Below are 13,113 nucleotides of genomic sequence, written 5' to 3'. Positions count from 1 at the left end.
AGAGACCACCCTCGGTCCTTTCCTTTTTAGGATGCCACCGTATAGCTCCTCTGCAGTCTTTGCAGCAACTCACTCAAGAGCTGAACCCAAGCATCTGTGCTCTTGGACTTATCAACACTAGACTACTCTCTTTGATTGGTTCGGCCTCTTGCCAAGCCTTTCTAGGCACAGTTCAGCTGTTCTATTTGTAAGGGTGGGAGTCAACTGAAGGAATGAATGAATGAACCTTACCACCCCATCTAAAGTAAATAGCAAGGTGCTCTTGTCCTAATTCCTTTCTCAAGCTGTAACATCTGTACTGAATCAATAAACTGACCAAACACCATTAAACTAGGCACAAAACGTCCTGAATCAATATGGAAGGAATGAAAGCTGCTCGATAAAAAGAACTCTGCCCAGGACTGGGCAGGTGGGGGCCACCAAAGACATTCTATCAAGCCCTTTGGGTCTGAGATAAATATGCAGCCGCTCTGGGTGCACCATTCCAGCAGGGAGCCCAGCGGGAAAAACCACTGGCAGCCAAAGCCTTCAGGAGTCACTGGAGGAGGGGGAGAGCTCCTGGACCAGAGGATGACCTTGTGAACTTCCCATGAGTGTCTGTCCTAGCGGTGTCTGTGGACCAGCAAGCAGTGTCTGCACCAGGCTCTGAGGACGCCTAAGGAAACTTCAGGAAGGGACAAGGAGGCCAGCAGCCAGGATCGAGGAGTCGCCCCCGGGCTCCATGTGTATTGGGGAGAGTGCATCCCAGACCCTGAGGAGCATTTTCTGGGTTATTATTTGTCCTGACTGTTCTCATTACAGGGACACGACCTGCTAGTGCAGGTGCGCCCAGTGCCCGCACAACAACTTACAAAACATAGTTCTGAGGGTCATTGCTTTCTAATGGAGTCTGAGATCTCGTAATGCCAAGCCCCTTCATTCCTACTTATTTATTTATTTATTTATTGCAGGGCAATGGGGGTTAAGTGACTTGCCCAGGGTCACACAGCTAGTAAGTGTCAAGTGTCTGAGGTAGGATTTGAACTCAGGTCCTCCTGAATCCAGGGCCGGTGCTTTATCCACTGCGCCACCTAGCTGCCCCATTCCTACTTATTTTTCATGATTTCCCTTGTTCTTCCAGGTTATTTTTCTATGTCCATAATGTAATTATACCCAGTACTACCATTTTTATTAAGTTGGCATGGCCCAAGCATGAACAACGAATTAAAACTACTTCTTTAAGTCTTCCTTCATTCCACTCTATAAAGAGGGGCAGCATAGGACAGAGATTAGAGTCTGTCAGGATGCCAGGAGGACCTTCGTTCAAGTCCCACCTCTGACACCCACTGGCTATTTCAGCCCGGTCAAGTCACTTAGCTTCTTAGTCCTCAAGGCAACTCTCTAAGACTGGAAGTTAGAGGAGGAATCTCCTCACCATGAGTCCTCTCTATACAAGTGAAATCACGGGCCTGTTGACACTGAATATAGTGATGGTCCTGAGGTCAGGGAGGCCCGAATTCAAATGTGGCCTCAAACAGTCAGAGCCAAGTGACCCTGGACAAGTCATTTGACCTCTGCCTGCTTCAGGATCCTCCACCGAAAAATGGGGATAACCACAGCACTGAATTCTCGGGGTTGTTGTGAGGATTCAATGAGACGATATTTGCAAAGCGCATCGGGTGCTAACCCATCCTCCTGTCCCGAGAGACTCGTTCAGCTCAGGCCAGAACAGGCTGCTGTGTTTGGGGGGGATTGAGCTGATGCTTTCACTGCTTTGGGGATCCCTCCCACTACCAGTGAAGGTTGGCACCTTCTCATGATGTGTGATCTCAGAGAGGTGTCGAGGTACCAGGATTATGTAGGCCCTTCACTCCAAAGGTGTCTGTGCTGAGACTGACCCTCAGGTATCTGGAATGTCACACTCTTCTAGGAATTGGGTGGTCTCTCCCAAAAGGGTAGGGATGAAGCACGTGGGGAATGTAAGTTGGTTACAAGACCAAGGCTGAAAGACAGTAAGAGATGTGTGACCACATAGGGAAGAGGCCTGCAGGGAGGGGTGACAGACAGCACTTAATCCGAAAAGGTCCAGAGGTTCAGGGGAGGCCCCTGGAGGGCTGAGGGGAAGACAAGGGAGGCCAAGAGCTGAACACGCTGAGCTCAGCTGTCCTCCGTGCCACTTCTGGGAGAGCAGCATAAATCCAGGGGGTTTGGTGGCCAGAGGCATACTGAGGCTCCCTCCCTCTCTTTATCTCCGCCTTCCCCCGGCCCCCCAGCCTGTGTTCCCCCTGGACAACCTTCTGGGCCTCAAAGTTTAGATCTAGACAGGTGAGAAAATTCCTCAGTGCAGTCCCCAACAGCAGGGAAATCACAGGTCTGGGATAAGACAAAGAGGTGAGAAAGATGTGTCTCTTCCCTCTGCTATGCAGGGGGTGGGCTGTGAGTGGCTGGGACAGACTATCACTTAGACTCTCAGAAGTACCAAGAATGGCTAGGCTAGGCTTGGCAGAACTCGATCTTTTGTGTTCAGCCTTGGTTACAAGGGATGGCTCATCGGGAAGGTGAGAGGGAAGAGCGTCTTTGGAGACAAGTGTGATATGGAGAGCCAAAAGCATCAATAAAGCCTATTTTTTTTTTAAATGGGGGGCAGGGGTGGGATGAGCTAGATGACCGCTCAAAGCACCGGAGAGCGTGAGGAAGTAGGGAAGATACAGAGAGGTACAGAAATAGAACCCACAAACTCGTTTTTAAATAACCTCATAATACTAACAATAACAACCAGCCCTCAGGTGGTGCTTTAAGGCTTGTGGAGCCCTTTACAGACACCATCCTGATCTCACTTCTGGGCCACTGGGGAAGGAGGTGCTATAAGCACCCCCATTCTGCAGATGAGGAGACTGGGGGAGACAAACAAACAGGAAGAAAAGTCCCAAAGGGCAGAAGGACGGAACCAGAAACATTCACAGAGAAGAACAGGCAAAGCGCCTGGTGCCGCAGCGAAGGGCAGGATCCCCATCCAGGAATGGGTGGAGGAGAAGCCCTGGGCAGCAGGGGCCTTGCTGAGGCAAAGACAAGGCCTTGGAGGCAAGGAGCCGCAGCCCTGGACTGGGGGCCCCCAGCGACCGGGGGATCGAATGCTGCCAGGAACTGAGCACACAGGGCGGCCAGCACTCACCTGGACAGGTGCTTCCCGGGACGTCGTCCTCTGGCATCCACGGAGCTTCTCCTCGTTCCAGCTGCTCGATCACATCTGGTTTGGAAGCTGCAAGTCCTGCTCAGGGGAAATGGGAAAGTGCTGCAGCCCCACAGCCCTCCCAGAAGCCAGTGCCAGCCCCCTTCCCTCCCAGGAGCATGGGCAAGGAGGCAGGCCCGAACCAAGGTGGAAGAGCCAGACTAAGATGTCCTTTGGACCCACAGGAAGAGGGCAGAGCAGAGCTGATCTCCGGAAGAACATTAGTGTGACCTCCTCCCTGAAAAGGATGGGGACTGCTCTTATCTTCACGAGGTGCATTGGGACTTCAGCAGAGACTCATGGGATCAAACAACCAAGTTACCCGTTTCCAGTTTGTGAAAGCAAACAGACATATCACCTAAGAACTGACACTACTAATCAGTGCCCTACCTTCTGGTTACAAAAGGACTGGTTTTCTGAGACCAGAGATTTTGAGACAGCCCCTAACACTTCCTGAGGGCTGGCCAGGACCCTCCCACAAGCAGATGCTGAGTCCCAAGGGGAGTCCTCCTTACCCAGGCACACCAGATTCCTGTAATTTTCCAGTATCACATCCCTGTACAAATCCTTCTGAGAAGGGTCCAGGTGCCCCCACTCCTCCTGGGTAAAGTCCACAGCCACATCCTTGAATGTCACCGATTCCTGAAACACCCAAGACTTTTGTGCTTACCCTGGGACTAGGCCTTAGATGGATCTGGAGAAGTGAAGTTTGTATAAATTGTAGGCAGGGTTCTCACACTCGTTTAGCTTAGGCACACTCAACATCAGAAATATATTAAGTACCGACTGTGAGCCTCAGTATGCACTAGAGACTCAATCACATAATACAATGATAATCAAATGAATGGAGCAATTTTTGACTTATAAAATACTTTTTCTGTGACAGGTCTGAGAAGCAAGTGGAAAGTATCGCCCATCCCCCATTTCACAGATAAGAAAAGTGAGTCTGAGAAGAGCCAAGTGATATTCTCAGGGCCCCAGAGCTAGGAAGTATCTAAGCCAGGCTTCCAGACTCCTGGCCCGGGCCCTGTGCCTCAAGCCAGTTCACCCTTCCTTAGGTACAAGTCTTACAGGCATCTCCCTGGGCTTCCTGCCTCGAAGCCAGGGATCCTTCTATCTGGGTCTTCACTTCCCATCCACCAGCTCCACAAGTTAACCAGTTTTTCCCCTCAAAAGCCCAACCTAATGTCAGGCCAGCATTTCTCCACTGTCCCGGACTTGAGGCAGGGAGCAAGGCCTAGAATAATAACAATAGTAAAAACAGAGCATCTACGCAGAGTTCAAATACCCATGAAGCATGTGACATGCCACCTGGTTTGGCTTAGAAGCGGCAGAGATGCCAAGTGAGGTCCTCAGGAAAACAGCCAGAGGCCATCACAGGTTTTCTCCAATCTTTCTCTGGATACAACGGGAATTTCACACTTGGGTCAGTTCCCATGGGATGTCAAACAGTACAAGAAAGTGCCAGATTAACGGTCATTCATTTGACAGCTAGTCTTGGTCTTCTTCCCACCTGCCTCACAGAGGCAGCCAAACGGTGACGTGAAGGCAGGAAGACCCGAGTTCAGATCCCGCTTCACCTAGTGGCCATGGGGTCTCGGAATCCTCAGCACTTAGCACAGTGTTAGACTGACTTTAGGGCTCTGTGCCTCAGTTTCCTCATCTGGAAAGTGGGCACAACAGCACTTCCCTCTGGGGATTGCTGTGAGATGGTGAGACAAACCTTGAGGAGGGCTGGCAAACCTCAACGTGCTCCAGAAACGGGCTCACCAGGCTAGGTTTCGGGGTGGGGCTAGGAGGCCCAGAGCAGGCCGCAAGAGGCCGCTTCCTCTCTGCCTCCATCTCCCCAGGTAGGGGCTCCCCCTGAGCTTGCCCACAGTCCTGGCCAGGCGGGAGGACCCTCATAATAACGATAACGATCATGACGACTCGCCTTTCCCCGGGGCTCTGCTTCCTGCAGCCTCGCACTCCTGGGGTCCTGCATCGTCCCGGGCCTCACTAACCGTGCCCCCCCCCACGCCCCACGCCCCGCCCCCTCCGCTCACCTGCCCAGCCCTGGCTGTCAGAACCACCGGGGCCATGGCCTCCTCTTCCGCACCCTCTCCTGCAGCAGGGGCCAGGGGCTTCCAAAGGCAAATCTGGGGAGCAGACGACGCCCCTGAGGGGGCAGGGGGGTCGATCCTTCAAGCCCCCTCCCACAAGAGGGGGAGCAGGGCCCGGGTCCAGGCCGTCCCGGCCTGAAGGAGTGTCCTGCGGGGGAAGGGGGGGGTCTCTGGGGCCGATTAGGTTTGGAGTCGGGAAAGGACACCGCCCGTCCCCCCAGATGAGGAGGGGACGGGGACCGAGCCTGGCCAGGCTCGAGGTGGGGGTGGGGGTCAGGGCTGCGCCGGACACGCCCCCACCCCCCGCCTGCTGATCTTCCCTTAGGGCGTTAAGATGTTACTCGGGTCCGGAAAAAAAAGATCCTTACTTTGGGGGGGGGTACCGAACCCTCGGGTTTTAATTAGATGGGGAGGGGAGAGAAGGATCAGAGAGAAGGGAATGGGGGAGGGAGGAGCCTGGGGCACCTCGCGGAGGCCCCCCAGAGAAAGGGCCGCGCTGATTGGCTCGAACGCCACTGGGCGACCAATGGGAGCGTGACTCTCCAAAGGGGGCAGGGCGTGAGCTGCGCACGCGCGCTACCATCGGCCCGGCGCATCGCTTCACCTCTCAGCGCCCCCTCTCCCCGAGACTATGAAAACTGGCGCCCGAAACCTAGCGTCCCACCCCGGCCCAAGCTGCCTTCGGACCCCCACTCACCCTGGTCCCGTACTCGGGCTGCAGTGACGGTGGCGGCTGAGGACGGAGTTGGGCAGAGGCGGTAGTGAGAGTGACGAGAATCCGGGAGGGAGCGGAAGCAACGTTTCCATAGTAACCGCGACGGAACTCCTCCCAGAATTTGTGGACATGCCGAAGAGCCTTTTGGGAAAGGTAGTCCAGACACCCGGGCGTCCTGATGCGCATGCGTAGAACCTCTGCTGGGCGGGCAAGAGTGGTGAGAGGCGGGGTCCTCTTTCAGCACTACTCTTGCTCCAGTCCCGCCCCCTTGCATTGACAATCTAGGCTGGGGCTGCTCTCCCTCTAGCTCCCTCGGAGTGTCCTGGGAGCTCTGAAGCTGATTTTTAAAATTCAGGTGAAAGACTTCGCATTGACTCTTAACGCACGCCAGCTCTGGGGCCGTGGAAGGCAGGAGAAGAGTCCCTGGGGCCCGCAGGCCGAACCCCCATTTGACGCAGGAGGATTGTGCCTCTGGTGGTGAACAGGCCCGGGCCCCTCTACTGCTCCCTCCGCCCAAAGATGGAAAGCCTAAGCCAGGAGTCTGACCTGTAGGAAAGCGAGTCTCCGAGTTGGGGCGCACGGGGTGGTCGCGGCCAGCAGTCAGACCGAGCGCCTGCTCTTTAGGGCCAGTGGACTGGGAAGGAGCTGAGACCCTCCCCCCCACTCCCCTTTTCCCCCAACCCCCCACCCCCAACACACGCACCCCCAGTCCCCAGGGAGGACAGTGTGTAACTGACATGGGGGCGGGGCTCACGGGAGGGGCCCCTTAGGTCCACTAGGCGAGGCTGCAGGGCGCTGGCCGTGGTGCTGCCGGCGGCCTCCTAGGCTCCTCACGAGCGCCAAGGACGAGCCCGAAACCCCTTTGTGGACCCAGGCAGTCAGGACTGGAAGGGGTTGTCCACTGTCTTAGCCCCCAGGTTAGCACTAGCGGAAGCCAGAACGGGGGCCTAGGTGCCCAGAAAATCCTAATGACCTTTTGTCCTTCATTCAAATACTTGAAGCACAGATCCCTGAGGCACTCCACTGGAGACCCTTCCCAGCTGCCCTCCAGCCGCTCCTGGTCATTCGTAGAATTTGGCCAGACAGCAGCTCCCTCTAATTGACCCCTTCCTATCTCTCTACAAGAATGGGAACCTCCTAAGTGCCCTGGAAGGAAGCGGGAACCACTTCCTTTTCTGGATCAGTCAGTGGGTCCACAGGCATTGGAAGAGTTTATTCTGTGCCAGGTCCTATTCTGGGCCTTGGAATGGGGTGGGAGGACAGGCCTGGAGTTGGGGGAAGGAAACACTTTTTAGTTCTTGATGGGAGATCTGGGATTTGGTGCCACGGAAGGTCAAGGGCTTCTGTTGCCAACAGCAACACCCACAGGCTACATTAGCAGTTATGAGGTTTAAGCCTGGAGGTTGGAAGAGCCACGTTCAAATTCAACCTTGGACACTTACGGCCTGGGTGACCCTGGGCAGAGCCTTTAGCCTCTGCCTGCCTCAGTTTCCTCTTCTGTAAATTGGGGAATCCCACCAGCACTCTCGAGGATATTGTGAGGATCAAATGAGATCAGATTTGTAAAGTGTTTAGCACAATCAGTGCTTGTTTCTTTCCTTCCTAATCCGGGAACTCCCCTGGCTCCCTATTGCTTTCAGGATCAGGTATCCAATCCTCTGGCTTTTGAAACCCTTCCTAGCCTGGTTCTGTTGTGCTTTTCTAGTCTTCTCCTGCCTCCCCTAGGTACTCTGTACTCCAGGATGGCAACCTTGCTATCCCTCCCCTTCCAATCTGTGGTGTTGTGGTTGGCCAATGCCCTGCCTACAACCCCCTTCCTCCTCAGGCCCGCCTTCCTGAAGTCTGAGCCACAGTCAGACCTCCCAGGTCTAGTTAGCCTTCCACCTTCCCCAAGATTCGCTCCAATTCACTGTGGCCTTATCTTGATAGGTCATAGTTATTTCATTTTGTCTCCCCCATAAAAGTGTGAGCTCTTCAAGAGCACAGACTTTTGCCTTGCACAATGCCCAGAATGCAGTAAGCACTTGATAAATGCCTGTTGACTTGACTTGACCAGACTTCTCCTGGCCCCATACGAGCCATTTGCTCTCAATGTCAGTCTTCCATAGAGGAGAGGGGGGAAAAAAAATCATTTATTAAGCACCTACTATGTGCTGGCCATGCTGCTCAGTGCTTTACAAAGATTTTATTTGGTCCTCACAACAACCTTGGTAGGTAGGGCTATTATTATCCCCAATTTATAGATGAGGAAATGGAGGCAAACAAGGTTGAATGACTAGCCTAGGGTCACATGGCTATTAAGTGTCTGAGCCCAGATTTGAACTCAGGTCTTACTGACTCTATCCTCTTTTTAAAGGCATTGCCCTGGGGCAGCTAGGTGGCACAGTGGATAGAACACCAGCCCTGATGTCAGGAGGACCTGAGTTCAAACCTGGCCTCAGACACTTGATACTTACTAGCTGTGTGACCCTGGGCAAGTCACTTAACCCCAATTGCCTCACACACACACACACACACACACACAATAAAAAAATAAAAAATAAAGGCATTGCCCTAGTTTTGATGCCAGCTGCCTGGGGCAGGCATGTGCATCCACATCAGTTTCCCCAGGCCAGTTGTGTGTTCATTGTTCCTGAGTTCTGACACCTGGCACCCACTGCCAGTGGATTGTTGCTGCTGGGGAGCTGCAGCCTCCATCCTCACCCATTGTGCGGGCACCACATCAGAGCCACACTCCCAGCTTCTGTAGGGTGCAACTGCTTTCAGGATGATCCCAGGTTCTCCTGGTATAAAGGGGACATCTGGGGCCAGGACAAGAGGCTGGCTTGGCTTCCCTGGGCTCTCTTCAATTACTCAGCTTGAATGAGGTCATCCAGTGGTTTAATGAGAGTAAAACGGTTCGTCGGGAATTTGCACTGATGGCTGGCCAATCCCAGAGGAGTCCTAGGAGACGTGTCCAAGCCAGGAATGCCCCTCTCTCTTTGGAGTGCTCTGGGCCCAGGAGCTGAGCCACAGAGGGGGCCAGGGCAGCCAGTCCCCAGACAGAACCAGGCCCCCAGAGCTGCAGGCTGGCCTAGCCCTCCCGTTCTCCCTTCTGCCCAAAGCCAGGCCACTCTGTGCGCCAGGACTCAGGCAGCTTTTTGATAGGAGGCTCCTCCAGATCATCTGGCCTGGGTGTCCAGACTGGCAGCGCCAACCCCTCCCCACCATGCGCTCTCTTCCTGAGGACAGTGTAGAGAAGAGGAGCTTGCGGGGTCAGACCCAACACCCAGCCCAAGGACGTGGTGCCTTTGGTCCCGAGGAACGGGCCATTCACTTATGTTCTGCAGGCTCTAGCCAGTCATGGTGCCTCGATGCCAGGTGCCTTTGGGACTTGGGCCCAGCAGAGGGCGCTGTGGGACTACCATGGGCCAGTCATGGTGGGCCATCCAGCTGAGAAATCCCCGGACCATGCCCAGAGCTGGCAGGTGGCCCTGGGCGTTCATGGGTGTCTGCTTCCTGGTGGCCGTGCATGCCCCGCCCCACCCACCATGTACTTCAGACTTGGCCCAGAGATACATCCCATTTGGAAAGCCATTTGCATGAAGCAGCCTGCGTCCCCATGCCAGTGGGCAGTGAAGCAGTTATAAACAGGATTTGCACCATCCCTGAGTTCCAGGCAACCCAACATCTCCACCATGGCCTGGACTTCTCTCCTTGTGCTCCTCACTCTCTGCAAAGGTGAGGGGTGACCCCCTGGGCTCTTGGGGAGGAGGAGGGGAGAGGAGAGCTGGGCATGAAATAAGTAGCCTTGGCAGCGATGCCCCTCTCCCCATTACTGACATTTGTGTCTGTCCTGTTGGTTTCAGGGGTCAGTTCTCAGGCTGTGGTGACTCAGGAGCCATCTCTGACTGCGATCCCAGGAGGAACAGTCACCCTGACATGCAGCTCCAGCACAGGGGCCGTCACCTCTGGGCACTATCCTGCATGGATCCAGCAGAAGTCTGGCCAAGCTCCCAGGGGCCTCATCTATCATACAAGCAATCTTGTATCAGGTGTCCCTGCCCGGTTCTCAGGGTCCCTGCTTGGGGACAAAGCTGCCCTCACCATCAAGGGGGCCCAGCCTGAGGACGAGGCTGATTATTACTGTGCCTTGTATTATAGTGGTTCTTCGCACAGTGAGAGACTCAGATGAGGAACCGAGACAAAAACCTATTATAACCTAGCTTGGGTCCAGCTGCTGAAGGCAACAGGGATGTCTGGGATGCCCGGCTTCCTGGCCCAAGGGATGTCTGCGCTCTCTCTAAGACCCCGCACATATTTCCTGGGCCATGTCTAAGAATGGGTCCCCAAGCCCCGCCCCAGCAGAGCAGGGCCTATTCCACCCCCGAGCCTTCCAAAGGGTGTATTTCTTGGTCTCCCTGCTTACTCAAGAAGGGAAAGGCTGTCAATATGGCCGCTGTAACACCTTCCAAAGCCTCTAGGGTGGTGTTGCTTTCTCCCTTCTCATCCTGTACGGCATGGACATCTTTGATTTGGGAGGGTTAGACGGCAGGTGAGTGCATGACCGTTGCTTTCGAGGAGAGTGGTCATCTTTGGGGTAGGGAGTGGGGAAAGAGAGGGGGCTGGTGAAGGGGCCCCCTCCTCCATGAGAGAAGCAAACAGAAGGAATCCTTGACAAGCAGGAGAACAGCTTGGAAAGTGACACTTTATTCTATACAATAAAAGAAGAGTCAGCTGTATTTAATAGAGATTGGAGGCTCAATGTGTTCTCATCTCCTCCTCCCTACTGCAGTGTAGATGGAAATGCTCCTTTTATTTGAAGTTAGTTGGCTTCAGATTTAAAAAAAAATGAAAGTGAGAAAGCGCCTAATCAAGTGTCCTGAAAAGTGAAGAAATGCACAGTAGAAAACACACGCTCCAGTCACACGCAGTTAACCCAAGAAGCAAAGCTTTACTGAGGGGGCTAGACCCCAATCTGGAGGGCATGAATAATAGCTAATTATTGGACTTTTTATGTACAACAGGAGTATAAATGCATGAACTTTTTTTTCAGTGTAAGAAAATTTGGAATCAAAGCCAATAAAACAAAGCAAACATAGGCCCTAGTGGAAATCCTGCCTAACGTGTCCTCTGACCCTGCCCCCAGCCTGGTCTGGGCCTCCATCCTCTTATACCTGGATTATGGCAAGAGCTCTGGAGGGTGCCTGCCTGTCTCAAGTCTCTCCCCACTCCAGTACTTCCTCCCATCAGCCACTAAGTGGACCATTTCCCTCCCCTGCTCAATAACAACCTGTGGCTCCCTGTCACCTCCAACACCTAACACTAAACCCTCTGGCTTTCAGAACCCTTCATCACCTCATCCTTTCTGCACTTTCCGGTCTCCTTGTCCATTGTTTCCTCTACACACTCAGGGATTGAGTGCACTGGCCTTCTCGCTCTTCCATCTCTCAATTCTCTGACTCTTCACTGGCTCTCCCCCAGCCAGACTGCCCGGAACGCTCTCCCTTCCTTACTGCCACTACTTGGCTTTTTAGTCTCTCATTGGCAAGTGGATCTTCCCAGAGCCCCTCGTCTTCCCTCTGAGACCCCCTTCCCTTGACTTTGTGTCTGTCTCTTAGATGGAGTGGGAGAGGCAGCCCCTCTGATAGCTTCTCTCCTTGTGGAGAGCGTGCAAACACGCTTCCAGGAGATTCCATTTGGAGAAGACTCTCCTCGTGGGCTGAGATGGATGAGGCAGAATTGGCAAGAACTTGGGAAGAGAGAGATCCAGGTTCTCTGGCTTCCGTCTTTGAGAGAGCCGATACCCAGATCTCAATCTCCTCAGGTCCCTGAAGGGAAAGAAAGACTAGAAAGGAGCCACCAGGTAAGAGCCAGCAACTTGATCAGGCCCCTGTCTTTAGAACACTACGCGGGAGACCAGAACATTTCTCCTTGGGCCAGATCTGGGGGTCGGTCTCGGTCTCTGTCGGTCTCAGTCTCTGTCTCTGTCTCTGTCTCTGTCTCTGTCTCAGTCTCAGTCTCAGTCTCAGTCTCGGTCTTGGTCTCTGTCTCTATCTTGGTCTCTGTCTCGGTCTCGGTCTCTGTCTTGGTCTCTGTCTCTGTCTCTGTCTGTCTCGGTCTCGGTCTCTGTCTCTGTCTGTGTCTTGGTCTCTGTCTCTGTCTCTGTCTCGGTCTCGGTCTCGGTCTCAGTCCAGTCTCTGTATCGGTCTCTGTCTCTGTCTCAGTCTCAGTCTCGGTCTCTGTCTCTGTCTTGGTCTCTGTCTCTGTCTCAGTCTCGGTCTCGGTCTCTGTCTTGGTCTCTGTCTCTGTCTCGGTCTCTGTCTTGGTCTCTGTCTCTGTCTCGGTCTCTGTCTTGGTCTCTGTCTCTGTCTGTCTCAGTCTCGGTCTCTGTCTCTGTCTCGGTCTCTGTCTGTCTCGGTCTCTGTCTCTGTCTTGGTCTCTGTCTCTGTCTCGGTCTCTGTCTGTGTCTTGGTCTCTGTCTCTGTCTCTGTCTCTGTCTCGGTCTCGGTCTCGGTCTCGGTCTCAGTCCAGTCTCTGTATCGGTCTCTGTCTCTGTCTCAGTCTCAGTCTCGGTCTCTGTCTCTGTCTTGGTCTCTGTCTCTGTCTCAGTCTCGGTCTCGGTCTCTGTCTTGGTCTCTGTCTCTGTCTCGGTCTCTGTCTTGGTCTCTGTCTCTGTCTCGGTCTCTGTCTTGGTCTCTGTCTCTGTCTGTCTCAGTCTCGGTCTCTGTCTCTGTCTCGGTCTCTGTCTGTCTCGGTCTCTGTCTCTGTCTCGGTCTCTGTCTCTGTCTCGGTCTCTGTCTCGGTCTCTGTCTGTGTCTTGGTCTCTGTCTCTGTCTCGGTCTCGGTCTCTGTATCGGTCTCTGTCTCTGTCTCTGTCTCAGTCTCGGTCTCGGTCTCTGTCTTGGTCTCTGTCTCTGTCTCGGTCTCTGTCTTGGTCTCTGTCTCTGTCTGTCTCAGTCTCGGTCTCGGTCTCTGTCTTGGTCTCTGTCTCTGTCTCTGTCTGTCTCAGTCTCGGTCTCTGTCTCTGTCTCGGTCTCTGTCTGTCTCGGTCTCTGTCTGTCTCGGTCTCTGTCTCTGTCTTGGTCTCTGTCTCAGTCTCAGTCTCA

The 13,113-nt window shown here is 53.9% G+C and overlaps 1 protein-coding gene and 1 gene segment (V, D, J or C); one reads left to right on the top strand and one right to left on the bottom strand.

Moving 5' to 3' along the window:
* Nucleotides 1-6,335, bottom strand: part of LOC122746870 (zinc finger protein OZF-like) — a 19,956-nt gene extending 13,621 nt beyond the window's left edge. For 2 of the 4 annotated variants that reach the window (XR_006355585.1, XM_043992934.1), the window contains exons 1-4: nt 6,008-6,335; nt 5,254-5,366; nt 3,724-3,850; nt 3,152-3,247 (exon numbers count right to left, since the gene is read on the bottom strand). Coding sequence is in view for 3 of the 4 variants with exons in the window: in XM_043992934.1 (XP_043848869.1) it covers nt 3,152-3,247; nt 3,724-3,850; nt 5,254-5,366; nt 6,008-6,299 (628 nt within the window). In the remaining variant the exon portion in view is untranslated. The remainder of the gene's footprint in view (nt 1-3,151; nt 3,248-3,723; nt 3,851-5,253; nt 5,367-6,007) is intronic. The other 2 variants (XM_043992935.1, XM_043992936.1) reach the window with 2 other exon arrangements.
* A 2,223-nt stretch (nt 6,336-8,558) lies between these two features.
* LOC122746875 lies at nt 8,559-12,039 on the top strand. The segment is given in 2 exon segments: nt 8,559-9,745; nt 9,874-12,039. Coding segments are annotated over 2 exon segments (369 nt in total).
* Nucleotides 12,040-13,113: the final 1,074 nt, after the last annotated feature.

Source organism: Dromiciops gliroides, chromosome 3 (assembly GCF_019393635.1).
Source record: "Dromiciops gliroides isolate mDroGli1 chromosome 3, mDroGli1.pri, whole genome shotgun sequence".
NCBI lineage: Eukaryota > Metazoa > Chordata > Mammalia > Microbiotheria > Microbiotheriidae > Dromiciops > Dromiciops gliroides.
Note: the sequence above shows the minus strand (reverse complement) of the source record. Positions and strands in the feature narration are given on the sequence as shown.